We start from the raw sequence: 26,399 nt of genomic DNA, 5'->3' as shown, positions 1-26,399 counted from the left end.
CCGGCCTGCCGCTCGGCCGTGCGGTACCCAGCGCAGCGGCGGCAGCGGATTGCGAGGCCGGGGGATGAGGCGGACGGAGCGGCTCTGGGGCGCGGCGGTGCTGCAGCTGCTGCTGGCGGCCCGGGTGGTGGCGGCGTTTGAGCCCATCAGCGTGGGCATCGCCATCGGGGCCGCGTCGCTCCTCACTACCTACCTGTCCTACAAGGACATCTACTGCCACTTCTCCGAGTGCTGCCGCGAGGAGCAGCCGCTCAACGCCTCGGGTACGGCGGGGGCGCCGGGGGCTCTGCGCTCGGGGGCGGCTCCCGCGGACGCGTCGGCCGTGCGGCACACAGACCGGCCGTCATTCCAATCGCGAGGGTGGGAGGACGGACGGGGCAGCCTGGGGGTGGTTCGCGGGAGCTCTGCCCGTACTCCAGCCCTGGCAGCAGTGCCTTCAGAAAGTCTCCAGATTGCGGGGCTCTGCCCAAGTACCTTTCTAAACGTTTGCGTTCCTTGGGATCACCGGGCGAAGAAACCGAAGTAGCGTGGCCAGCCCTTCCGCGCCAGGTCAACTCCGTTAAGTAGGTTTCAGACCTGCGGGCATGGCCCAGGAAGCCCACATTTGGTCCTTGGTTTTCTTACGAGCCATCAGGGGTGACTGGGGAAATAGCATGCAGCTCAATCAAGACAGAGTTCATCCTTGGATGAATGAATACATTTAGCTGCCTTATCAGACACTTAAGTGTTAAGAACATCCACAGAATGCATTTCCTTGGAAGTGGCATCATTTGACTCTGCCTCTGTTGGCCCTGGGGTCTGGCTGGATCCCTCCCTAATCTGTGCCTCTCACTTTGGCCACTTGGGAAAGTGCTGGTTTTCCGGTGCATTTTTAATGTGTGTTTCTTTCTCTGTTCTGGCGTGGCTCCTGCAGCCCTGAAGCTGGATTTGGAGGAGAAACTGTTTGGACAGCATGTGGCCACGGAAGTGATTCTCAAGGCGCTGACCGGCTTCAAGAACAACAAAAATGCCAAGAAACCACTGACCCTTTCCTTACACGGCTGGGCTGGCACAGGCAAGAATTTTGTCAGCCAAATTGTGGCTGAAAATCTTCACCCGAAAGGCCTGAAGAGTAACTTTGTCCACCTGTTTGTATCGACTCTGCACTTCCCTCATGAGCAGAAGATAAAACTGTACCAGGCAAGAGAACCCACTATTACCTAGTCCACAGGCCACTTGGACTGGCCTGGCGACCTGCTCACTAACTCTGGCTCTGCTTCTCTTTCCTTTGCATTGCAGTAGCCCCAGGCTCCACGGAGTTAAGGCACACTTAGTCCAGGGTGGTTATGAAGCTCTCCTACAACTTTTTTCTTACTCGGTTCCAAAATAATCCAGTGGGATAGGGGATATTATTTCTATTAAAAGATGGAGCCAAGAGAGGCAAAGTGATTTACTCCTTATAATCTTTGTGACTTTGTGGCAGAGCAAGAACTGGAACCCAAATCCCCCAGCTGCATGGTAGCCACCTTCTCCAGTGAATGAAGGCACTCAGCGTTCCCAGCCGAGCGCTGTGTGAGGTGGGGCAGTCTCAGGGATGTGTTAGCGTGTGGCTTCAGTGCTCCCCACTTGTGGTACAGAGTGTCGTCTCTGCATTTTGCAACATAGATTCGAGGATTTTTTTCTCCTAAACAGTTTTATTCCCTGTGTTTCTCCCATCTTTCAAGTCCTTGATGCTGCTTTCTTCAAAGAAAGATTCAGAGAACTTAAACCTTCAGACCGCTTCTCCTTTTGAGATATTCTTTCCACATTTAATTTATATAAAGTTGTCTAGGAAGGTTAATTCTCATTTAAGTGAATGTTATTCTTGTCAAGGTTAATAGTCCTACTGTTAGGTGGGGACTGAAAAAAGAAAGAGAAACTTAACTGAACAAGGAAGTGGAAGTGGGAGTTTGCCATACAAACTGTGTAAGCAGGGCAGATTACCAAAAGGAAGGAATAATTTTCTTATTTCCTACATTCTTTCATAAATCTCTAGAAATATAATAAGGTAGATGAGGGTGGGTCTGGGGGACTTTCATGATCATGGCCTTTCACATTTTAGGGGTAAGGGCTTGTTGCTTATGTGTTTTTGTGTTTGTTTCAAGAAAGCATTGGAACAAATGCTTTTCATAAAATGTCATCTATGTCAGCCCCTTTCTTCATTGCATCAGTACAAGGCGTTGGTCTTGGGCACTGTGCAGGTCTTAATCTAGTTCCCTATTCCTCAGTATGTCTGGTAATATTTGAGATTGAAGTCCACAGTGAGATGAAAACTATGGGATGGTTAACAATGAATGATCATGGATCTTGTACCATTTATACCTTTAAAAAATCACATTTAGCATGTCATTTGAATTAGGAAAAAACTTCTTTGCATTTTAGCACCGATCTCTCTGCCAATTTCTACTTTTTCTAGATTAGGTTTTGGAAAAGCTAATGAATGGAGGTAGGGTGCAGTTTCTAAGAGCTCTTCCTTAAATCCTTGAGAGCTCTGATCTCGCCCTCGGCACAAGCAGCAGTGTAGTGCTTCTGCTCTTCTCAATGCATCCTTTGAGCCTCTGCATCCTGTCTCTCTTACGGTGAGTCTAGGACAAGTTGCAGAAGTGGATTCGTGGTAATGTGAGTGCATGTGCGAGCTCTGTTTTCATATTTGACGAGATGGATAAATTGCACCCCGGGATCATCGATGCAATCAAGCCATTTCTAGACTACTACGAGCAGGTGGATGGAGTGTCTTACCGCAAAGCCATCTTCATCTTTCTCAGGTGAGCAGGCGGCGGTTTCTTGGGGGGCACATAAGCCCTCATTCTCCCAATGCTGGGATGAAGTTCTGGCAAGCGCCAGTATTTTGTTTACCAGGACAAAAGTGCCAGCTTGGCAAAAGTCACTTGCCCACTTTTTTATTTTTTGGTTGCCAGTTTCAGCGTGGCACAGAACGTGGGCAAAAGAAATGAGCTAAAGAAATAATTGCTGATAACAAGCAATTTTGTTCACTGCGTGTGTGTTTCTGAGGGTTATAAAAAGCCAGAACTTTATCCCAGCAAGTTCGGAAGAAACAGATTTTTAAATGCCTTTGGGGCAGACACTATTTTTTAATTTTTTTTAAATGTTTTTGTCTGGTAGCACATAGTAGATATTCATTGATTAAGAATAAACCTTAGGGCCAGGCGCGGTGGCTCACGCCTGTAATCCTAGCATTCTGGGAGGCTGAGGCAGGAGGATCGCTCGAGGTCAGGAGTTCGAAACCAGCCTGAGCAAGAGCAAGACCCCCGTCTCTACTAAAAATAGAAAGAAATTAGCTGGACAACTAAAACATATATAGAAAAAATTAGCTGGGCGTGGTGGCGCATGCCTGTAGTCCCAGCTACTCGGGAGGCTGAGGCAGAAGGATTGCTTGAGCCCAGGAGTTTGAGGTTGCTGTGAGCCAGGCTGATGCCACGACACTCTAGCCAGGGTGATAGAGTGAGACTCTGTCTCAAAAAAAAAAAAAAAAAAAAGAATAAACCTTAGAGCAGGTTCATTTCCTGGTAAGACACAGAAGTCTTAATATGTGATTTTAATTTTTGTTTCTCTGGCAAATTCAGCAACGCAGGTGGGGACCTTATAACTAAGACAGCTCTTGACTTTTGGCGGGCAGGAAGAAAGAGGGAAGACATTCAGCTGAAGGACCTGGAACCTGTGCTGTCTGTTGGCGTCTTCAATAATAAACACAGTGAGTCCACAAGAATTACGAGCCCTTAACTCAGCCAGCAGAAAGCCGTCTCCTCTCTCATTGAGTGTTTCCCAAAGCCACAGAATCCCACTCACCTCAGTGGCTTTGCTAAAAGAAAGTAAGGAATTTTCTTAGGGCAATTTTATTCTAAAAACCAGTTAGCAAGGCGTTTAGCCAAGTCTTATGTCAGCTTTTTGCACTGACAAAAAGAATCTCTGGGCCAGGTACGGTGGCTCACGCCTGTAATCCTAGCACTTTGGGATGCCAAGGAGGGAGGATTGCTTGAGGCCAGGAGTTTGAGACCAGCCTGAGCAAGATCAAGACCCCATCTCTATTGAAAATAGAAAAATTAGCCAGGTGTGGTGGCACACACCTGTAATCCCAGCTACTTGGGAGGCTGAGGCAGGAGGATCGCTTAAGCCCAGGAGGTTGCTGTGAGCTAGGCTGATGCCACAGCACTCTAAGTGGGTGACAGAGTGAGACTTTGTCTCAAAAAAAAGAAAAGAAAAAAAGAATCTCTGAAGGGATAAGGACATGAAGGATGTACTGTGGGTCAAGATCAGAGAGGCCCCGTGAGAGCTTGGCCAAGCGGCAGTGATGGGCAGGAAACGTAGCTGTGTCTTGTTTCGCAGGTGGCCTGTGGCGCAGTGGACTGATCGACAGGAACCTCATTGATTACTTTATCCCCTTCCTGCCCCTGGAGTACAGACACGTGAAAATGTGTGTGCGGGCTGAGATGAGGGCGCGAGGTTCTGCCATAGATGAAGACATTGTCACAAGAGTGGCAGAGGAAATGACGTTTTTCCCCAAAGACGAGAAGATCTACTCAGACAAGGGCTGCAAGACTGTGCAGTCACGGCTCGATTTCCACTGAGCTCTTACCCAGATGGGTTAAGAGGCAACGGGGAGGCTGAGCACACCAGGGCCCTGCCTTCCAGAAGCACTTTGAAACCTCTTCAGGGTTTTGCACATTTGCACCTATGGACTTTCGGGATAGAGAAGTTTCTAAGAGTTAAAATATGACAATGTGCTAATCTGTCCCATCCACTTGTCGTTTCACGACATGACAGAAGTCCAGCTTCACACTTAGGGTTGCCTTAACAAAAGTGCCTGAAGACAGCTGTGCGAGGCAGGCCCAGGGATCCTTTGTGACCCACGGGACCCACAGCTCAGCAGCTCCCGGGTGGGTGGCAGCTGAGGAGCAGTCGGTCTTCTCCTACAGAAAACACTCTTCGGCCGTTTCCTTTTCTTTACACAGGGAACCTTCACTGACTTATAGGATTTTCAGTTGGAGTCTGTGGTGCCTGCAGGTGCAGATGGCCAGCACTCTTTCTTTTGATCAGATAGCATTCTTATTTAAATTGCCATTTTTAACATCAGTGGTTTTAAGATTGCCTCAAAGCTTTTAGCATTTAGCCAATTTTAACTCAAACCCAAGCTAGTCTTTCTCCCAACACACTAGGCACAAATTCTTCCTGGACTGAATTAGTTATGAAAGGTAAAGTTTGTTCAGCTGTGAACTGCTAATCGTCAAATCCACGCCAATTCATTATCAAGGAGTCAACTATTTGCGTGTTAAAGAAGCAGATAAGGTAATGACACAGACGGCCTAAGGTGGCCATGCCATCTGCTGAATTTGCTGGAATGCGGATTACCCCGTACCACTCCTGCTCTCTACTGAATTGCATTTTGAGGGGTGGAGCTGGGAGAGACATCTGAACACGCTCCCAGAAATTCTGAACCACAACCCTGAAATCTACCAAACCACCTAACCTTGGAAAGCAAAATCAGCTGCATTATTTTTGACAAAATGTTTTGGTAAAGGCTTCTTCAGACCGAGGGGGAAATTCTACATTTCTCCAGTCTACACCATCCAGCGAGGGGAGAGCAGCTGCAGAGGCGAAGCCCAAGCTGGGCGCCCCAAGCCTTCCCAGGAAACGCGAACAGGCCCTTCTAAGGGTAAAGAACTTCAGGATCAGGGCCCAGTGGACACTGGGCAGACTTACTCAACCCTAATTGTGCAAAGAACCACCCTCTCTGACCCCCTCTTTGGCCTTTTCCAGGTCTATGGGCAGTGTCCCTGCCCAGAGTCTCATGGGGCTTCTAGCTGGCAGGCTCCGGATGAGGAGCAGGGCCCACTGGACCATCGCAGACATCAAAGTGTGTGCGCAGTGACTGCTGAGCACTCTTGACCTGTGCTGAACTGTCCCCATGTGGGATAGGGGTTCGACCTGAGGCCTCTGCAGCAGGCGGGACAGACAGGTCCCTTCCTCCTGTCTGTTCTCTGGCCACTGATTCCAGCCCTGGGCGTGGGATTCCTCACCCATCTCACCGAGTCAGCCCCAGCCTGCCTTGGACCACACCTTGTCCTGAACTTCACTCGCTGCTAGATTTCCCCAGCCATATCATAGAGTGAATCAGAGTGAGACCACTGGCTTTGAGTTTGGGTCCTTGGTTCCCATGGTGAGCCTTGTCTCTTACACTTTATATGTGGGTCAGTCTCTCCCTTGACTCCCCAGAACCATTGGAAATCTGTACAACACGCTCATTCTCCACGACTGGCATGTGCCCACACTGAGCAGTCAGCTGCAGATTCTGCATTGCCAAAGAAGTGGGAGTACTGTACACGAGAAATGCTAGAGTTTGCAAGGATATGTATTTTTTTTATAATGTCTTCTGAACCTCAGATAATAGAAATATAGGAAATTGCTTATTTTATAATAAAACATGGGAAGGACATAAAATGGAATAACTGCTTATTCCTTTCTCAGATATTCTTAAATGATATGAATGTTGTCGAATGTGTGGCAATGTATGGTCACAATCATAGATCAAACAAGGTCATCTGATAAGGACTCCCTATGTGGCAGTGCCAGGCTGGACTGGCCCGATCACTGGGAAGTAAGACTCAGGTTCCACCTAGTGCGACTCATTCTGTGTCCCCCTGTAGTTAGTGCAGCTGCAGACACGCCCTTAGAACAGTGCAGCATTTTCATGTATAAAGTGTGGTAAGAGCGAATTTTTGACATGGAACTGCCTCATAGAGTATCACAGTCTTTGAAAAACGCCAAGGTAAGGCTTAAAATTTTTAGTACGTATGCTCAAATTGGAGCTAAGTTACATTTGTTTTATAACCTTTTGGATCTCTGGTCAAGCAGAGACAAGATTTCTGTTTACAGTGATGCAATAAACTCAACACGTGTTGGCCACCTTTGGACTGCTGTGACTAGCTTGAGAGGCCACGGCCCGGCCTCCCCCAGCCTTCATAAAACATGGACAAGAGTTTGAATTGACCTGGATATAAAATATAATAAAGCCTAGATGTTATGATATGAGATGTCCTTCGCTAACTTCTCTCCCCTAGTTTATTTGGTAACAAAGTTTGGAATAAAGACTTCAGCAGCTCAGGTGTTAGATTTACTGTACCCTGGATGTGCAGGTTGGCAGCCTTTACATTGGACAGAATCAGTATTTACCTTAAAGGCTGTTATGCCCAAATAGGAAGTTAAATTCGATTAGGTGATAGATATTTTCACCAAAGTGAAGGACTTCTTTCTAAAAAATATATTTTAAAATTAATGTAGGAAGGAAATTGAGGCACTGGGAAAATATGACTCACCTGACATTCTCCCATCCAAGTTCTAATCAGGCTTGACTCTGCTTAGCTTCTGAGATCAGAAGACATCGGGCGCATTCAGGGTCTTTCGGCCGTAGACACTCTGACATGCTGAACTGATCTTGGATAAGGAAACCTAACTGCCTCATCTTCCCGCCCCAAACTGGTAAATAGTGGAATCCTAGTCACGTTAGTCTAGTCTTAGCTCAATCACACCTAACCTGATCTCATCAGTGAATTGTTAACACCAACCCTCTTCTCAGGACTAAGGATTAGCTGATTTATTAAACAGGAAGTTCAAACCCTTCTCACCACCCCCCTTAATTTCTCATCTGAAGGTTCTTGAGCCCCATGAGGCCACCTTCCTAGCTCTGGTTCTCAGCCTAATGCAGTTTCTACTCCACCCCACACTGCCTCATCTACAAAGACTGAACTTAACAAAATTGTCAGGGGACCCCTATGTTCCCTAATTAGGGGCTCCCAGGTGCTGGGGCTGCAATTTTCGAATTAGTGATTAAACCTAATCTGACCCCTGGGGACACAGCAGGCCAGCTTCAGCTCAACACCAAGAGCTTTGTAAGACTTGGAACTTGGGCCGCCCTAGAAGAACCCCATCCAGGCAGGGGGGCCAAGAGGCTGAGGGGTCCTGCGTTAGACCTGCTGGGCTGCCAGCTTGTCTTCTGTGCCTGCAAAGTTGTCCCTGCCAGCACTCCGCACAGCAGCCACATCACGGAGCCCTGCCCATTTGTAGGCACACAGGCATGCTGCATAAAACAAAGCAGGTTTAGTCTCTTACAGCTCTGTACTCCTGGCATCTCAGCTGGACTTGAACTCCACAGCTGGTGTCCGGAGCTCCACAAGCCCCGGTAACAGGAGAGCGATTCCAGTGCAGCTGGGCGAGGGGCCAGAGCTGTCCTAGGGTCCTCAGAGTCCTGCACGAGACTTCGTTTCATTCCGACCTGAACTGCACCTGCTCGGTCGGGATCATGGCTTGAGCTCACAGGGCTCGGGGTGGGGGAGCGTGTCCCCCTTAAAAAATGTATTCAGAAGTTTCACACACAAAATTTTATTGCAAAATGGTATCTGTTTGCATTTATAAATGAAAACACTGTTCTCAGAAGGGTCAGCTAAGCCTTCCTAGGTTTAGGGGGTTCTGATTCAACGTAACAAAAACTAGTGATAAATGAGGAAAAATGTTTTAATGCAGCAAAATCACCGCGTGATGATTTGCATCCAGCAGAGAACTCGCAGTGCTCACGGCTCACCCGGGAACAGAGAGTGGAGACGGGCCTGCCCTTGCAAAGCCGAGCACTGGCAAGTGACGAGCTGGAAATACTTTTCTTCCAAAAGACTCTGGTTCTAACAAATGCTCACAGCATTGCTGAGACCGTTCCCTTGGAAAGGACATTGCGGGTTCATCTGTGGTGCTGAGCGTGTCCTCTTACTTGTCCGTTTATCCAAGCACCGTGCTGCCCCTGGTCACTCTGGGGCAGATCCGGCCAGTGCTCCAGCCTTGTCCCCAGGAATGCTGTTCTATGGAATCCACGCCAGAGACTCGTGCTTGGGCTTTTTTGCAGTAAAGATATCACAGTGTATGTTATAATGACGGGAACATAAAAAACACAAAAAAACGATTACTTAGAATCCAAGAAGTTTCTCATAATGTTAAAAACCATTTTAAATAAAGGTATCACATTTTCAATAAAACTTATTTGTCCCTCCTCAAAACAGACACACTTGAAATTAAAACATAATTAAAAAAAAATCACGAGCCCCGCAATGGGTGTGCTGGGAGCCCGCTCTGTCCTCCTCTGAAGGCTTGTGTCCTGCCCATGGTCCCTAGGGTGTGATGGCCTGCAGGCTCCAGGTGAAAACAATGCCCAGGAGTAGCCCTGCCACACAAGGCAGGGAACACCCATCTCGCTCCTCTCCCAGGGACAGGAGCGGGGAGGTGTGGGGAAGGACCGAGTGTTGTTTCTTCAACTCGAAGCAGTGACTCCTGGGCTGTCAGTCATCGTAATAATAATCTAACTTGGTGAACACAGTTTTGCAGCCTTTATCAGAGAAAACTCTCTCCTCTTTGGGGAAAAATGTCATCTCCTCAGCCACTCTGCTTATAATGTCCTCGTCAATTTCATAGCCTCGGGACTGCATTTCAACTCGGATGCACATTTTCAGGTGCTTGTATTCCAGCGGGAGGAAGGGGACAAAATAATCGATGAGGTTCCGGTCAATTAAGCTGCTGTGCCAGAAGCCACCTGGGGAAAGAGAAAAGGTGCTGGTCATGCACGTGCATCCACACCCCGCCCACCACACATCTACTGAGTGTCACCCACCCACCACGAGTCTGCTAGGTGTGCGCTCCGGCCCAGGCTGGGCTGAGCCCTGGAGGTAGAGCAGTGCACTCGGCCCTCAGGGAGTGCCTGATCCAGAGAGGAAGGTGATGTTGCCAGGGGACCTCACTAACAAACGCCTCCATGTTGTGACACCTCTGTGATGGCAAAGGGCAGGGTGACTCAACAGAGTGGAAAGGGACACATTTACACTGTGGGCGCGGGAAAGCCTCGCAAGGTGTGCCTTGGCGATGGCAGGTGGGAGGGGTCACAGCAGAGGCAGGGTGGGGAAGGGCACAGATTCACCAGCTGGCAGCGCCTCAAGAGAGCGAAAAGTGAGAAGAGCTCCCAGGGAGGGCCTCTACCAGCCACGTCCCTTCGCACCGGCAACTCCCCTGCAGGGCATCTCACGAGTGACGGTGTGTGGGGACGACACCACGGCTCAGCACAGGGCGTGGACCTTGCCATGTGTCCGCCACCCCAGGTGAGGCCTGGCTTTGCACCTGCCTGGTCCACTATTCCTGGTTTCTGGAACTCCAGCCAGGACCTGCTCCCTCCTGAGACGACACAGCACCCAGTGGGTCACCCCTGAGCCACAATGTGTCTTCACATGAAACGTTTCCCCTCCACTTTGCCATTTAATTCTGTGACTCAGCTCCCTAATGCGAGCTCCTTGATGCCTGGGGTTTATGCTTTTCATTCCCGACAGTGCTTCGCTCACAACTGGTGCGCAGTAAATGCTGGGCTGACTGGATGGGGTGGAGTGTGTGGACTGTGAACATAACAAGCGGGACAGCTCAGTCCTGAAGGCCTACTCTGTGCTGGGTGGCCTTGGGCCTGGACACTGCCCTCATGGGTTTTCCATTCTAGGTGAGGAGACACAGACAGTGAACACCATGAAGCAGACAGGTGAGGACAGCAGAAGAACAAGGGCCAGGGTGGCCAGGCCAGGCCTGGCTGAGGGGCTGCCTCTGAGCAGAGCCTGGATGAGGAGGACCAGGCCATGCGGTGGCCCGGCCAGAGTGTTCTGGCAAGACAAGGGACCTCAGACTTGCTTTAAAAACCATCTACTGTTGACTCCCAAATTTGTCCCCTCAGCCTGAATGCCTCCCTGGAGCTCCACTGGAAGGTCCAACCACTGGCTCCCCATCCCTGCTCAGATGCCCCCAACACGTCATCCTCACTGAACATGGCTGTCCCCAAACATGCCCGTCCTGCCCTCCGTTCCCCCCAATGGCAGTGCCCTTCCCAGTCACTCAAGCCAGATTCTTGCTCCTTCTGTCTCATTCCCACATACAATGCTGCAGGAAATCCTACCGTTTGCACCTTCAAAACACATCCAGAATCCACTTTGTCTCACCACCCACCACTGACACGCTGAGCTCCCTTCAGTCCACTCCCCACCCAGCAGCCAGCAAGGTCCTGCTAATGCCCCTCAGATCGTGTCGCTTACTGCTCAGAACCCTACAGAGGCTCGCTCTCCCACCTGAGTACAACCCGTGGCTCACCACGGCCCCCAGGCTCTCCACAACCTGCACCCACCCCAAATCTTGCCTCTTATCTCACCTCCCGTTCCTCTCCTGTTCATCCTGGACCAGCCACAGGGCCCAAGCACATGCCCACCTCAGGGCCCTTGTGCCAGGACGTAAGCTCTACAAGGGCAAGAACTTCTGTTTTTGTGTACTGTTGTGTCCCCAGTCCCTGACACCCCGTAGATGCTCAATAAATATTTGTTGCACGAATGTTCAGCCACCTACCTGAGGCCTTGGTCAGGGAGCTGCTGAGCCAGGTCTGCCCAACTCCCAAGCATGTGCTCTTGAATCGCTTTGCAACCTCCCACAATGTGGGTTTCAGGCAACTGGCCTCACCTGTCACAGTATTGGGCTAAGGTTTCTGTTTCATATGTTCATATTTTTTGGCATGCTGAGAAACTATTCAACATATTGCACGAGTTTACATAAAATACCCCATACTGTTCACTGGACTCTAGTATGAATTTCTTGACTAGTCTGTTTTAAATGAGACCTTTTGTTTTGCCACCTCAGGAACCTGAGCAAAGGCGTGCATGGCCAGCCTGCCCAATTCCCAGGTTTTAGCCAGTGAGTTAGCCTCCCTCACGATGGCTTTCCACCTCCCAGGGTTCCAGGTCAAAAGTCTGTGACGTTCGCTGAAGAAGCAGTGAGCTAAAAGTTAAAAGCTCAGGTTCTGGAATCAGACACACCTACCAGCTGAATGGCCCAGGGCCAGCTGTGACATGTCCCGGAGTCTCAGTTTCTACCCTGCCAGGTTATTGTGACGATTACATGAAACATGCAGGGAGAGTGCTTCACATGGTGCCCAGCCACATCTGGCTGTTGTTCTTGGGCAATGCAAAGAAAGGGAGGGACCTAACAGGTTATCTCCTTCAATGAGCTGCCCACAGCAGCCTTCCCTGTTCAACTACCTGCTTTTCTTCTATAAAGAAAATCATTTAGCTGAAGAAAATGGGGGAACTAATTTTCAAGATCGTGATGATGAACAATTTCCCTCTATTTACATTTGTTTGTTTGTTTTGAGACAGGTTCTCACTTTGTGGCCCAGGCATGCATGAGGGCAGTGGCGTGACCATAGCTCACTGCAACCTCAAACTCCTAGGCTCAAGTGATCCTCCCACCTCAGCCTCCCAATTAGCTCAGACTACAGGTGCATACCACCGTGCCTAGCTAATTTTTAAATTTTTTGTAGAGATGGGGTCTAGCTATCTTGCTCAGGGTGGTCTTCAACTCCCGACCTCAAGTGATCCTTGACCTCCCAAAGTGCTAGGATTACAGGTGTGAGCCACCACACCCAGACTAAATTTTTCGATTATAGAGTCAGGGTCTTGCTATTTTTCCCAGGCCACCCTCGAACTCCCAGCTTCAAGAAATCCTCCTGCCTTGGCCTCTCAAAGTGCTGGAATTACGGGCATAAGCCATCATGATCTCCTCTATTTAAAACAGTGCTCCTCAAACTTTAGTGTTCATAAAACCACCTGGAGTTTGTTAGCATAGAATCCCTTCAGGAATTCTGACTCAGGAAGAGACAGAGAATTTGAATTTCTACTCAGCTGCCAAGTGATGGTGATGGTGACGGTGACACTGACATGTTAACATTTAGGGTGCAGGATTATGAACAAGATGGGGTTGAGTAGCAGGTGGCCCTACTTACTGTTCTTGTTATTGAAGACCGACACAGACAAAGCATGCTCGATGTCTTTGAGCTTGATTTCTTCCCTCTGCTTGCCACTCCTCCAGAAGTCCAAAGCCACATCCGTGATCCTTTCTGCTCCAGCATTGCTGCAAGACAGTTCCCGTAAGGACTGGGATTCTCCTGGAGCCTCAGCCTCAGAGCCCTTCAATCATGTCCTACCCTGATCTTACCTGAGAAATATGAAGATGGCTTTCTGGTAGGAGACCCCGTCCACCAGGTCGTAATAGTCTAGGAAAGGCTTGATGGCATCTATGAGGCCTGCGTGCATCTTATCCATTTCATCAAATATGAAGATGGACCTCGAACAGGCACTCACGTTGCCTCGAATCCACAACTGTAACTGATCCTGAATTACAAGGGGAAAGCCAACACAAAGTTCTCAGCAAGGGCCATCGAAACAACTCTTGCTACCACTAAATACAATGGCTGCACTTATAGAGTGCTGGGTGCTCAGTGCTAAGAACTTCACATGCACAAGCTCTTCTGTCCCTAATAACCATACGTGGGCATTATGATACTGTTTTACAGATGAGGAAAACGAGGCAGAGAGAGCTTACTCGACTTGCCCAAGATTATAAAATTAGTATGTGGCAGAGCTGGGATGTGAACCCAGCCCTGCCTGATTCCAAAGCCCCACACTTAGATTATAATTCATGTGCTGGGAGATACCACATAGATGCTGTGTCAGAGTTGCTGGCCTTTTGTCATCAAAATGGCAACGTTAACACATATCCTGTGTACACCAGTCTTCTTGGAAGAAGGCAGGGGCCAAGTGACCCACTCTCTCATTCAATCCCCAGAACAGCCTGGAGCAGGTGCCCCAACTCTCAGATGGGAAAAGTAGTGAACACAGGCTCACTTAAGCCAGGTAGCTTTACTAGAGAGCTCTCCTGCTTTGGGATGAGCCTGGTGAGGTGACACTTGAGTTCCTGGAACAATGCCTGGAGGTTTCTGAAATAAATTTGTCCAACCAGAAATATTCTACAAGAACAGATATTTTTGGCCGGGCGCGGTGGCTCACGCCTGTAATCCTAGCCCTCTGGGAGGCCGAGGCGGGTGGATCGCTCGAGGTCAGGAGTTCAAGACCAGCCTGAGCGAGACCCCGTCTCTACTAAAAATAGAAATAAATTATCTGGCCAACTAAAATATATATAGAAAAAATTAGCCGGGCATGGTGGCGCATGCTTGTAATCCCAGCTACTCGGGAGGCTGAGGCAGTAGGATCGCTTAAAGCCCAGGAGTTTGAGGTTGCTGTGAGCTAGGCTGATGCCACGGCACTCACTCTAGCCTGGGCAACAAAGTGAGACTCTGTCTCAAAAAAAAAAAAAAAAAAAAACAGATATTTTTTTCTTCTTCTTCTTCTGTCCTTGGATATAAGAACATATTTAGGTATTTCTTATAATACTAAGCAGTCAAGGTAAGGAGAAAAGACTTTTGGAAGCCTTTTAATCAGAAAATAGAAAATCTATATATATTTTTTTCCCCTCACAGTGAGGCAGGGAAATTAGCTATTTGTTTTCTAAGACTCTGGAAGTTACAATGTAGGTCTGGGCCTACTATTACTTTGGGATTTACTTGGCTACTAGGGCACATGGTTACAATGTTCTAGGTGTGTATCTAACATAAGCAGCAATTTTTTTCTGTAGGTATGGACTAGCCTGGATTTACAGAGGAAACTCAGGAGAGCTGAAGTGGTTGCTGAGGCCATGAGGTGAGTCACTGTTTACACAAGGATTCACTCACACCGGCTGGGCTCCAACAGCCAAGCTTTTCCCACTCTGCTACCCTGCTTTACATGCAATAGCAGAGAACATGTAATCTAAGCACTGTTCATGTAACATTTTACTGTGACCGCCTCAAACCCATCAAGGTAGATACTATTGTGTACCCTCTTTTATAGATGAGGAAATTGAAGCACAGAGAGGTTAAATAACTTGCCCAAAGTCACACATTTATTAAATTAGTGGAGCCACAATCCTAACTAGGATGACCAACTCATCTTGATCTGTTACACAGATCCTAAAAGGCAACAATTAATTTATTTGAACATTTATGTGCCAGGCACCATGTTACATGCCTGACTAACAGAGCTCATTGAATTCTCACAAGCACCAATTTATAATGAAGAATGTGAGTCCCAGGGCAGGCAACTTTCCCAAGATACAAAGCTGCTAGGGGAGAGTTAGGACTCAAATCCAGGTGTGTCTGCTGCCAAAGCCCAGGCTATTAACCAGTGAGTTAAACTGTCAAAGCAGTTTGCAACAGTTACGATAAACGAATTTAGGCCTCTATAGAAGTGCTTCCTCTTTCACAAAATGAGTTAGATTTGATGATCTTTAATTTCGATTATGTCCATATCTAAAATTCTATGACTCCACTAACTCAACTGAGTATCACTGGACCTATTTTCAGAAGCCTCCACAGAGCTTTGATGGTGTGATTGCTCTGTGCATCTCAAACCTTCTGTAACTTCACCTCCCCATCTTTCAAAGCAGAACTGACACATGGAGCCATTTTCAGGGCTCACTCATTTCAACACGGAATTCCCAAATCCCATCCCACAGCAAAGGAACCTCAAACCTGGCATCATCCAGGAAGGATTCCAAATGTCTGCCCTTGCCTTGTACAGGGTGATATTCGAAGCATGTGGAAAGTGCAGCGTGGCCACAAACAGGTGGACATAGTCACTGTTCAGACCACCCTCATAAATATTCTCTGCGATGATCTTGCTGACAAAATTTTTGCCAGTGCCTGTCCACCCATGTAGGGAGAGGGTGAGAGGTTTCTTGGGCTTCGGGTTGTTTATGAAACCAGACACAGCATTTAAGATGATTTTCTTTGCAAGATGCTGTCCAAAGAGCTTGCTGTCCAGATCTTTCTGCAGCGCTGAGAAAGACAAAGCCAGTCAGGAGGGAAAAGAAACAGCTGGCAAAACGTAGCCACATTTACAGGCCCTTGGGAAAGCCAGCAAAGCCAGGTAAGCCCTCTTCATGCACCTTGTGAAACGCTGAGGTACAGTGGGCTGTAAGTATTTGGCCCAGAGGGGAACCATGGTCCAGGGAGCCCTCCCTTTGCTGGTCCCACCTGTTCTAAAGCCCTGCCCCATCCTTCCTGAAAAGGCCTCGGGGCTCCACTGCAGCTGCCTGCAGTTTGCACCCCTAACTCCTGCGTGGCTCCTCCCACCCCAAGGCAGGGCAGGGACAGGGCGTAGCTTGACAACCTCTGCTCTGCTCCGGAAGGGTCCCCACCATCCTTCCTGTCTCCAGCTAGGACGTGGCTGAAATGTCTTCAGAGGAAGTTTACAACTGGTCCACCCCCAGTTCTGCGTGGAGAAGCCCAACCTGAAGCTCGTCTCCCCAGGCCTCCGACCAAAGTCCGGCCGTGTGTGGTCGTGGCCAAGAAGCCAGGCCCCATCCTGTAGCCCGGGCCGCTCGGCTCCCTCGGTCCGGCTCCCTCCGGGCTGGGCTCTGCCCAGGCCCGGCCCTCCTGGGACCTTACTCCCTAGCCCGGCCCTCATGCCAGCCCCCTGCCCCGGCCCCAACCTACCCTCCCGGCTGAGGCTCGGCTTCTGGCCGCAGCACTCGGTGAAGAGGCAGAAGAGGCGCGGGTAGATGTAGCCGGTGAGGACGCCGGCCAGCGCCAGGCCCAGGCTGATGGGCTCCACCGCCCGCACCACCAAAGGCGCCAGCAGCAGCAGGCCCAGCGCGGCCCGGCCCAGCTTCATGCCCGGAACCGCGCCGCCCTGCGCGTTCTCGCGCTTACCGCGCACCCGCGCTGCAGCCAGACTCGCGCTTCCGGTTCCTCCCGTCGCGGAGGCCATCTTTGTTTGGGGCAGGCCATTTCCAGAATCCGAGGCCGCCATCTTTGTTCCGGGCCATTTCCTGCCGGTTGGTTGTCAGAAACCCCGTTGGCCACGGGTTTTTTTTAATGGTTTTTTTTTTAAATAATACATTTCTTAAAAGAAGAGTTTTAGATTTACAGAAAAGTTGGGAATAGTACAGAGAGTTCCCATATACCACCCCTGCACAGTTTCCCCATTACTAAAATCTTATCGTACATTACTAGTACGCTACATTTGTTACAATTAATGAAACACTGTTGCTATATTATTATTAACTAAAGTCCATAGTTTATTCAGTTTTCCTTACTTAATGTCATTTTCTGCTCCAGGTTTCCATTCAGGATACCACGTTACATTTAGTTGTCATGTCTCTTTAGACTCCTCCCGATTGTGACAGGTTCTCAGACTTTGCTTATTTTCCATGACCTTGATTCAAGGAGTACTGGTCAAATCTTTTGCAGGATGCCCCTCTTTGGATCTTGTTTGACATTTTTCTCAGGATTAGAATAGGGCTATGGGTTTTTGGAGGGATGATCACAGAGGTAAAGTGCTATTTTACCAAGTATAGGCACTATCAACATGACCTAGCACTGCTAATGTTGACCTTGGTCACTGGACTGAAGTAGTGTTTGTCATGTTTCTCCACTGTAAAGTTACTCTTCTCCCCACTCCTCCTTTCCATACTGTACTTTTTGGAAGGAAGTCATATGCAAAGCCCACACCTAAGGAGTGGGGAGTTTTGCTCCACCAGAAATTATTTGGAATTCTTCAGCATGGGAGATTTGTCTCTTCTCCCCCATTTATTTATTTATTAAACCATTTATATCAGTATGGACCCATGGTTATTGACTTTATATTTTGAGTAATAACCCAACACTACTATTTTTTTAAAATTCATTGTGGTTCCCCTTGCATGTTTCAGGGACCTGATAAATGTTTGTTGAAATATTCTGGAAACATTCTTAATGCTCTACTTTTTCATATTGTATATTAAAGGAGTTTTGCACACGTATTAAAAGCCAGATGCTGCATATAGGGATCATTCATTCATCCATAGCTTTGAGGATTGCCTATGTGTCATTATGTGCTATGGCCTGGTGATTCAAAGAAAAATTGAGGCACACCTGGTTCCTGGCTTTATTGCGCTTACATTCTAGTGGAGAAAAAAAAGATACTTCATTTTACAGATGAGAAAACTGAGGTTAAGAAGAAAAGGGATTTGTCCAGATACGCAATTGTGAGCAGGACTCAGATCTGACTTCAGAGCCAAACCTCTGTAACCACAATACCTGCTGTAAGTCAGCCCAGAAGTCAAACGACCTGCTCTTTCCTCATCCCAGCCCATGTAAATGCCTCAGGAAAAATGACTTGGACTTCACAGCCAGCAGGTTGGAGCATGTCTATGACTTTTGAACTTAATGAGAAAAGCTCTCTCAGTAATTCAGTTCTACATTTGAGCTAATCAAACTCTGGGCTTTGAAAACATCATCTGATGTTGGTATAAGGAAACACAATACAAACAATAAGGTTAGATTCATCTATATTTAATAATTAAGTTCTAAAAGTGGTAAGAAATGTAGCTTTTGCTTACTTTTTTAAAGAAACAGGTAACTTTCTAAAAATCAGAAAATACCAGTATCCCTTTGATCCCATCCTAGATTTTTTTGCCATCAGCTGGACCCACCCTAAACAATCAAGGATGCATTTCTGACCCCCATTTCAAATATGCGAAAGTGAAAGACATGATTGTATATTTAACAATAAAAGCACTATCTAAAGGGGATTATCACACTATGTACACATAGTTGTTTCCTCCTGACTCAGAATATTAAGAGAAAGTCAACATATTTACAAACAAGTTTTAATAATTCTCACCACAGAGTTTGCCCCCAAATAGGAAAACTACACATTGTTTTGTTTCAAAAAGTCACAAATTTAGTGCTTGGAAAATCCAGCAGGTAAGCAGCCGGACTCATCAGTCTGTTTTTGGAACTGCCTGCTAGCAAATGAGCAGGCTTCTATCCAGGAAGCCTTTCCTGAGAGGAAGGAGACAAAGGTGCTATTTACATGCCAGTCTGCACACCTCAGTACCGCCTGTTCATCTTCTTGAACTTTTCATAGTGATAGTCGTCAGTGGCCTTCTCGTTAGCAGGGCGCTTGCGGTTAGGAGGGGACCCTAAATGGAAAAGAACAGCAAAGGCTGTTGGCCTGCTGGAACCCACTGCTAGACTCTACTGCACTCAGGCAAGGACCATGCCTGTCTTGTTCCCGACAGGAGCCCCAAGCCCAACCCAGTGCACAGGAACACAGTATGGCCTCAGTAAATAACTCTTATTTATGAGTAACTTTTATTTTATTTCTGTTTATTAAAAATTTTTAACTTCTTGGGTCTCTGCTGTGCTTGATAGCCCAATGGATCCTCAGGGCAACCCCAAGAGGTAGGTTCTATTACTATCCCCATTTTATAGATGAAAAAATTGAGGCTTGGAAAGGGGAAGGCGCACAGTCAGCATCTAGAGCTTGGACTGGAACCCAGATGTCCTGGCTTCAAAGCTCAAGCTCCGCCCCTGCCCAGCCCCACCCTGCCTCCATGGGCCCCCAGAGCACTGACCACTCTGGGCAGCCCTGAGGCCTCAGGTGTACTCACGCTCAGGCTCTGGCTTCTCTGTGTCACCCACTCTCAAGGGTCGGGCTTTGGGCTCTTCTTTGTTTCTCCGTATGGGAGCATTGAGCTCCTCATGATAAACTGGACCAAGAGACCAGAGGACACATCAGACAGAATACGGAGTTCCTGGGGACCTCAATCCAAACAGGGGAAGAAGGGCAGGGTTGCATTTCCTGAGATGCTTACACCGGTTGTGCTGCACATAATTCACAGCCATGTTGGTAGGCACGAAGGATGTCTCACTGTCTTTCTTCTTGTTTTGCTGCTCTGCCAGCAGACGGGCCTTGGCATCCTCCGTGGAAATGATATTTTTTATTTTAGCACTATGGCGAGAAAGAAACCACACCACATATTAGATCACGGCATCTTTAGTACTCGATGGAATTGAGTGGTGAGGCTGGTGGCCCACCGCTGCATAGGGAAAGCATCTGTCCTAGGGCACAGCTCTCTGCAGTTTACCAAGCACCTGTAAAGTTGCACTCTTAAGGCACTCTCATAGCCATCGAAGAACTGGAGTTTTTTTCCTCTTCTGATCAAGAAGAAATGAAGCCTCAGAGAAGTAAAGTGAACTGCCTAAGGCTTAAAGCTAGTGACAAAAGAGGGAACCCAGAAGTCTCCCAACTTTCTACTGTACCCAAAGATGATTCTGACCGTTGTATTTCTCCCACGACAACCCCCTTGACAGATGTTTTGTAGTTAAATGAAAGGAGGATCATGGCAGGAGGGGTGGACGAGCCTTTAACATGGCTCCTGCTAGAAGAAAACAGAATAAAGGGCCTGACTAGAACAACTGAACAGCTGTGAACAAAGGCTAAAGACACACTTTTGCTTTCAGTGGTCAGGGTCCCCTAAGTCTCTTCAACTCCTCTGACCAAGCCTTCAGAGTAACTCCCGGTGACAATCTGCCAGAGAGATTCTAGTTTTTATTTGTAGGTTCCCAAGGACACAGGTAAGAAACTGTGTCTCTATAACTTTTAACTGGAAAGCAGAGAGCTCTTCCTTCTGCCTATGGGGTCTGAAACATACTCAATGCCGAGGTCCACCTCGGGGATGCCACTCAGCATTTGGTTGGAAAGCATCTCCTCAGTCTTCTTTGCTGAGGAAACACGGATGTTTTCTGGAAGTTCATAAAGACAGTCCTCTGCATTCTTCGGCTTGACTTTCTGCTCCTCATGTTCCACGATCCCTTTCCTCTTCTTTAGCTCTGTCTCAATGTACTTCATCCTGAAATGAGAAACCCACAGGTCTCAGGGAGGAATGGGAAGCTCACAACAGGTGTCTTCTAAATTAGTGGTCCCTGACACTGGCCCACAGACAGGTGACAGTCCATGGAGAAATGAGAAAAATAAAAACAACTTAAGTTTTTTCATTAAGTTAGAAATTTTCAACTTCAAACACCAACCTATGAGATTATGTCCTACTAATCTATTGGTTTTATCATATATAAGCTTCTTTGAAGACAGAAAGATGGCAGTTGTTTAACAGCCTTGTTGGCAAAATAACAAGTGGGCGAGCCCACATTTATCCCTGCAATGTTTGGGGGAAATATTACTAGCCATGGAATCTAAAATCCCAAGAACTACCCTTCTAAAAAACTTAAAAAGAAAATCTTTTTTGTGGAGATAGGGTTTCACTATGTTGCCCAGTCTGGTCTTGAACTCCTGGGCTCAGGCAATCCTTCCCCCTCAGCCTCGTAAAGGGTTGGGATTACAGGTGTGAGCCACCATGCTCAGCCCCTTTTAGAGAACTTTTAAGAGGTTTTCAAAGTTCTCAGGCCTGGGAGGTAGGGAGAGAGGGGCCAACTTGACACCTTTTAGAAAATTCTAGAAATGTCATCTGTGATTAAATATCTTGGACCTATCTGACTGGAGCCCAGCTCCAATCACTCACAACCAGACAGACTGACACTCACATGTCTGCATCCTCATCCCTTCGGTTGGTTTCTGCAGAAAATGAAGTCCCCAGGTGTAGGTCTTCCTCTTCACTGATCCTGAAGCGAGAGAAAAATGAGGCAGAGCTTTCAAGTCACAACTCAATGAGGCTGAGTTTTATTTTCTAAGGAAAAAACAAGGGCACAACCAAAAATTATAATATCCTGTTTATGGCCGGGAGAAAATATACGGTATGGTATGATATGTAAATAGAAGCAGCTGTAGAAATATATGCAAGCAAACTGTTGGCCTCCAGTGATACTTCTGAGGAATGAGTGGACACAGCTGTCTCTTGGTATCTGTTCTAGAACTCCTTGAGAATGCCAAATTCTGTGGATGGTCAAGTCCCTTATATAAACCGGTATAATATTTGCATATAACCTATGCATATCCTCTCATATACTTTCTTTTTTCTTTTTTCAATTTTTTATTCTTCTTTTTTTCTTCTTATGCAGCCACAGTATCAGGACTTGACTCCCATATACTTTAAATCATCTCCAGGTTACCTATAATACCTAATAAAATATAAATGGTATGTTAAGTAACTGTCATACTGTACTCTTTAACTTGTATTATTTTTCACTGTTGTATTGTTGTTTTTATTTTTTCTGAATATTTTCAATTTGCATTTGGTTGAATCCACAAATGAAGTACCAGTGGAAATGGAGGGCTGACTGTACTTTTAGTTTGTAAAACTTTGTAATTGTGGTTTGTTTTTTTTTTTTTTGAGACAGAGTCTCACTTTGTTGCCTGGGCTAGAGTGAGAGCCGTGGCGTCAGCCTAGCTCACAGCAACCTCAAACTCCTGGGCTTAAGCGATCCTACTGCCCTCAGCCTCCCGAGTAGCTGGGACTACAGGCATGCGCCACCATGCCCGGCTAATTTTTTCTATATATATTCCTAGTTGTCCAGATAATTTTTATCTCTATTCTTACTAGAGACGGGGTCTCACTCAGGCTGGTCTCGAACTCCTGACCTTGAGCGATCCACCTGCCTCGGCCTCCCAGAGGGCTAGGATTACAGGCGTGAGCCACAGCGCCTGGTCTGTAATTGTGTTTTTATACAAAACTTACATATGGGTTTCTAAGACAATAAACAATGTACTTTTATAGATGGAGTCCTTCTACTCAGCTCTAAGCTAAATTTTAAAGAGTTTTTGTCTTCTTTTGTTTTTAAGTAAGATACTCTGCAAAACACAAAGGCTACTTCAAGATGGCCCATGGACTCTGCTGCTGCAGGCCCCGCTCTCGGAGGGCAAACAGACTCAGGCAGGGACAAGGTGAGTTTGCATCTCACCCTGTTCTGCACTTACTTATCTTTGCCCCTTTCCTTCAGTTTCTTCATATCCACCATACCACCTGTCTTCATTTGAAAGGGATCATCCTGCAGAAAACAAACCCAGCTTAGAGGAAGTATCTATATAAATGGCAATGGAATTTTTTTTTTTTTAAAGCACAATCACCCAATTGAAGAGCAACCACAGGAAGGACTTCCATAATTGCCAGAGAAGACTCTGTCACTTACCACTAGCGTGGTCTCTTCTTGTACCTTCTCTCCCACCAGCAGGGCCACAGCACTAAGCAAAACCAAACAAGGAGGAGAGAGAGAAAAACACGGCACAATTCAGAGAGGAGGGGGAACCCTCAGGAGGTTTGTAGGCTGCAACGTTAGTGCAAGGGGGGACATGAGGGGTAGGCAAGAAAGCCAGCTGGAAAAGCCCGTATGAATAAAACGGGGCTCAACAAGCACTGCGGATGTTGGGGTGGGAGATGCGATGGCAGTGAGTGAAGTGCTACACTTTCCTGCAAAGCCACTTGGCATTATCTTGGCCTAGAAATCTCATTTCTAAGATTTTGCCTTCAGGGAAAATGCAGCTAAAGACAAATCAAATGTAAGAGAGTATCTACTGCAGCCTTATTTGACGGTGATAATTTGCAAAACGACCTACATGTCCCAAAATAGGGGATTTGTTAACAAATTATGGTACATACATCTGGTGGAATATTATTCAAAAGGCCGTTATTCTGCTGTCCTTGTGAGATAGAAAAAAAGGGGAAATTTTTGAAAAATATTCCCCAATACGGGTGAATGCCCACAATATCATCATGAGTTGAAAATAGCAGGGAATAAAAGTATATATTAAGTTGCTCACAATCTTTACAAAAGAGAGAGAACGAAAGAGAGGGGAAACAGATTGCAAAGAGTATTAAATGTTAACACTGGTTATTTCTGGATGGCAGAATTATAAATGCTGTCTATTTTCTTGATTATACCTTTCTAAAATTTTCACTCTTAAAGATCAACGTGCATTTCACAGTTAATCGGATGCAATAACAACATGAGATAGTGACCTGTTTCTGTACCTCTGGAGCACACCCCAAGACCACATGGCTCAGGGCATGGCCTGGTTAAACATCTGCAAAGAACGCTGGTTCCCTCTTCAAGCAGTGGAAGGTGTATAGTGTGTCAACAGAAGAAGCTATGTCTGTGGAAGTATTTGTGACAGCCATCCGGGCGGGGGCGTGTCCGTCATCCCCACTTCCTCCTCCCCCTCCCCCTGTCCCCCGCAGTACCCACCTCACCCCGTTGGGCCTTTTCCTCAAGTTCTGAACCTCTCTGGTCTCTTCTAGTTTTAATCTAAAAAGAAAATGGCAATGCATAGACTAAGAGCGAACCCAGAGCCAACAGGCAGCTTTGAGGGCATCCCTGCCCCGCTCGCTGCTGAGCTGCCAGAACAGTGGTCCAGAGGGCGAGCCTGCGCCTAGACCCACCGGGAGTCACATCCACTGCGCATCCCGGGGGCATCTCTACCAACCGTGCGGCCTCGGGGTGGCGGCCTCATCCCCCAGAAGTCTCAATTTCTTTGTCCGCAGAAGGGACAACAACCCCGGCTCACACTTAGTAATAATGTCAGCGAGGGACCTGGGGGGTGGTGAGTGCCCCAACCCAGTCTTTCTCTTCCTGGCCTCTGGAAACCCTGCCCCATACGCACCGAACCTCCTCTGAGTCCTGCTCATCTTCCTCCGACTCCGAGTCGGCTCGGCGCCGACGGAAAGTCTTCCCGGTGACCGGCATGGTGGCGCAGGTCCCGCGGTCCAGCCGCCACTCCACTGCACTGTGGCCCGCGCTGCTTCCGGCGCGCCGCAGTGCGGTCAGAGCGCCAGTCCCGCCTGGCCCCGCCCCACGCCCGCCCGGTCCCGCCCCTCAAACGAGCTGCCCACGTGGACACGCCCCCATCCCCACGACGTCGACGTCTCCCGATTGGACGGCCGAGAGGAGGAGGCGGGGCGCGGCCGGCCAGATCCCCCAGCCCTGCGCTGCGCCACGGAGGGTGCGCTTGACTGACAGGCGGCGGCGGCGCGGCTGCGACGGCAGGTGAGTTCCGGCTCACAGCCGGCGGCTTCTGGGGGCCGGGCCTTTCCGAGCAGGGACGACCCCAGCCCGACTGCGAGGTGGCGGGCCCTGGCCATGCTAGGTGCGCCGAACGTCGCGGCAAGGTGAGCGGAGCCCGGGACCCCCTGGCCGCCGCCCCTCTCCCCTCCTCCAGTCGGCGCTCAGGGGGCCTCTGGGGCCCCGGCACCCCACTTGGAGCCCCTTGGGGGCTCGCGGTTTCTCGGGAACAGGGGCCGCCCATCGTTTTTATTTCTGCCGGGCCTGCCCCAGCGTTGAAAGCATGCGTGTGGCGTCTCCGGGCGCTGACTTTTATCTCCTCGAGCTTCTGAGCCCTGACGTGCATTTTTTCTTTAGGAACAAAAGATGACCGCTTCTTTGCGGTGGCGGATTAAAGTCCCAACGCCGAATGCCCCGCAAATAATGGCCTCCAGCTTCTTCCCAAGGAGAGGCGCGTCTGATGTTTTGCAGCCTCTCAGGAGGGCTCCTTCTCGGTACTTGCCGGCCGCCTCCCTGGACCCCCTCGGGTCTTGTTTTCCTCCGTTTGTCAGGAGGTTCGTCACTCTGCCTTCCGCCCCTTCCACCCCAATCCACCCCAAAGATGCTGTGAGCATAAAGTTTATTTGAAAAACGAGTATCAGCAAACGTTTACAAAATAACTAAATACATAAATAGTGGCTTATAGGACTTTTAGGAACCCTTTAAATAATAGCGGTTTTCCTTTTTTTAATATGGGCCGGCCCTTTACTTTGAAAATAACTACCTCTTATTAAGAACCTATTATGTAGCAGGCACTGGGCTAAGCATTATTTCATTGGATTCTCCCAACAATCCTAGGAGGTAGATTTAGTTTCTCATTTTACAGATGAGGATGCGGAGGCCCAGAGGGGCGTATGTGTCTCCAGTTTCACAGCTAGAAGGTGGAGCAGGGATCAGTCACAGCGCTGTCTGGGCTGCACGGTTAGCACAGGACCTGGCACAGTAGGAGTTCAGTAAATGTTTGCTGCTGCAGCCACTATTACAGCTCTTTGGCTAGTGGGGAGGGGCTGATGGAGGCAGTTTTTGGTTTCCTCTTCTGGAAGACCATTCTGAAGCAGGGCAGCATTTCTGGAATGCCTTTCTCTGGAACAGTCTCCTCTGAGATTGTTGTTCTCTCAGAACAGCCTTTTATGTCTTTGGTCAAAAGCCATATATTAAAAGTCTCAGGCCAGGTGTGGTGGTGGCATGTAATCCTAGCACTCTGAGAGGCCAAGACGGGAGGATCCCTTGAGCTCAGGAGTTCGAGACCATCCTGAGCAAGAGTGAGACCCTGTCTGTACTAAAATTAGAAAAAATTAGCTGGGTGCAATGTTGTGTGCCTGTAGTCCCAGCTACTCGGGAGGCTGAGGCAGGAGGATTACTTGAGCCCAGGAGTTTGAGGTTGCTGTGAGCTAGGCTGATGCCATGGCACTCTAGCCCGGGCAACAGAGTGAGACTTTGTCTCAAAAAAAAAAAATTTCTCAAAGTCTTGCTTTCAGTAGACCGGTTCAGCCAAACCCAGATGCACATAGCACTCACTGGACACCATGTCCCTGTCAACTGATGGAGAGCCTCCTTGGAGTTGCTCAGGAGCCCAGGGAGTCGATGTTTGCAGCTTTCACACTCTGAGGTGGCTCTGCTTTGCCCA

At 48.2% G+C, this 26,399-nt stretch overlaps 4 protein-coding genes across 6 annotated transcripts in view; 2 read left to right on the top strand and 2 right to left on the bottom strand.

Annotated features, from left to right (window-relative positions):
- Nucleotides 1-6,474, top strand: TOR1B (torsin family 1 member B). The gene is made up of 5 exons (XM_045563211.1): nucleotides 1-263; nucleotides 914-1,179; nucleotides 2,608-2,783; nucleotides 3,603-3,730; nucleotides 4,363-6,474. The coding sequence occupies exons 1-5, from the start codon at nucleotides 65-67 to the stop codon at nucleotides 4,602-4,604; spliced, it is 1,011 nt and encodes a 336-aa protein (XP_045419167.1). The 5' UTR covers nucleotides 1-64; the 3' UTR covers nucleotides 4,605-6,474.
- A 1,922-nt stretch (nucleotides 6,475-8,396) lies between these two features.
- Nucleotides 8,397-16,774, bottom strand: TOR1A (torsin family 1 member A). Its single transcript, XM_045563210.1, has 5 exons — nucleotides 16,454-16,774; nucleotides 15,528-15,793; nucleotides 13,078-13,253; nucleotides 12,866-12,993; nucleotides 8,397-9,604 (listed from the first exon to the last, which is right to left on the bottom strand). The coding sequence occupies exons 1-5, from the start codon at nucleotides 16,767-16,769 to the stop codon at nucleotides 9,354-9,356; spliced, it is 1,137 nt and encodes a 378-aa protein (XP_045419166.1). The 5' UTR covers nucleotides 16,770-16,774; the 3' UTR covers nucleotides 8,397-9,353.
- Nucleotides 16,775-18,276: 1,502 nt separating this feature from the next.
- On the bottom strand, nucleotides 18,277-24,520 carry C10H9orf78 (chromosome 10 C9orf78 homolog). Its single transcript, XM_045563209.1, has 9 exons — nucleotides 24,336-24,520; nucleotides 23,921-23,980; nucleotides 22,868-22,919; nucleotides 22,656-22,726; nucleotides 21,326-21,403; nucleotides 20,440-20,637; nucleotides 19,600-19,736; nucleotides 19,396-19,494; nucleotides 18,277-18,924 (listed from the first exon to the last, which is right to left on the bottom strand). The coding sequence occupies exons 1-9, from the start codon at nucleotides 24,416-24,418 to the stop codon at nucleotides 18,833-18,835; spliced, it is 870 nt and encodes a 289-aa protein (XP_045419165.1). The 5' UTR covers nucleotides 24,419-24,520; the 3' UTR covers nucleotides 18,277-18,832.
- Nucleotides 24,521-24,648: 128 nt separating this feature from the next.
- The window catches only part of USP20 (ubiquitin specific peptidase 20), a 37,353-nt gene continuing 35,602 nt past the window's right edge, over nucleotides 24,649-26,399 (top strand). For 2 of the 3 annotated variants that reach the window (XR_006737874.1, XM_045563207.1), the window contains exon 1: nucleotides 24,730-24,840. The gene's annotated coding sequence lies outside the window, so the exon portion shown is untranslated. The other variant, XM_045563208.1, reaches the window with a different exon arrangement.

Source organism: Lemur catta, chromosome 10, assembly GCF_020740605.2.
Source record: "Lemur catta isolate mLemCat1 chromosome 10, mLemCat1.pri, whole genome shotgun sequence".
NCBI lineage: Eukaryota > Metazoa > Chordata > Mammalia > Primates > Lemuridae > Lemur > Lemur catta.
This window is presented reverse-complemented; position numbering and strand designations above follow the sequence as displayed.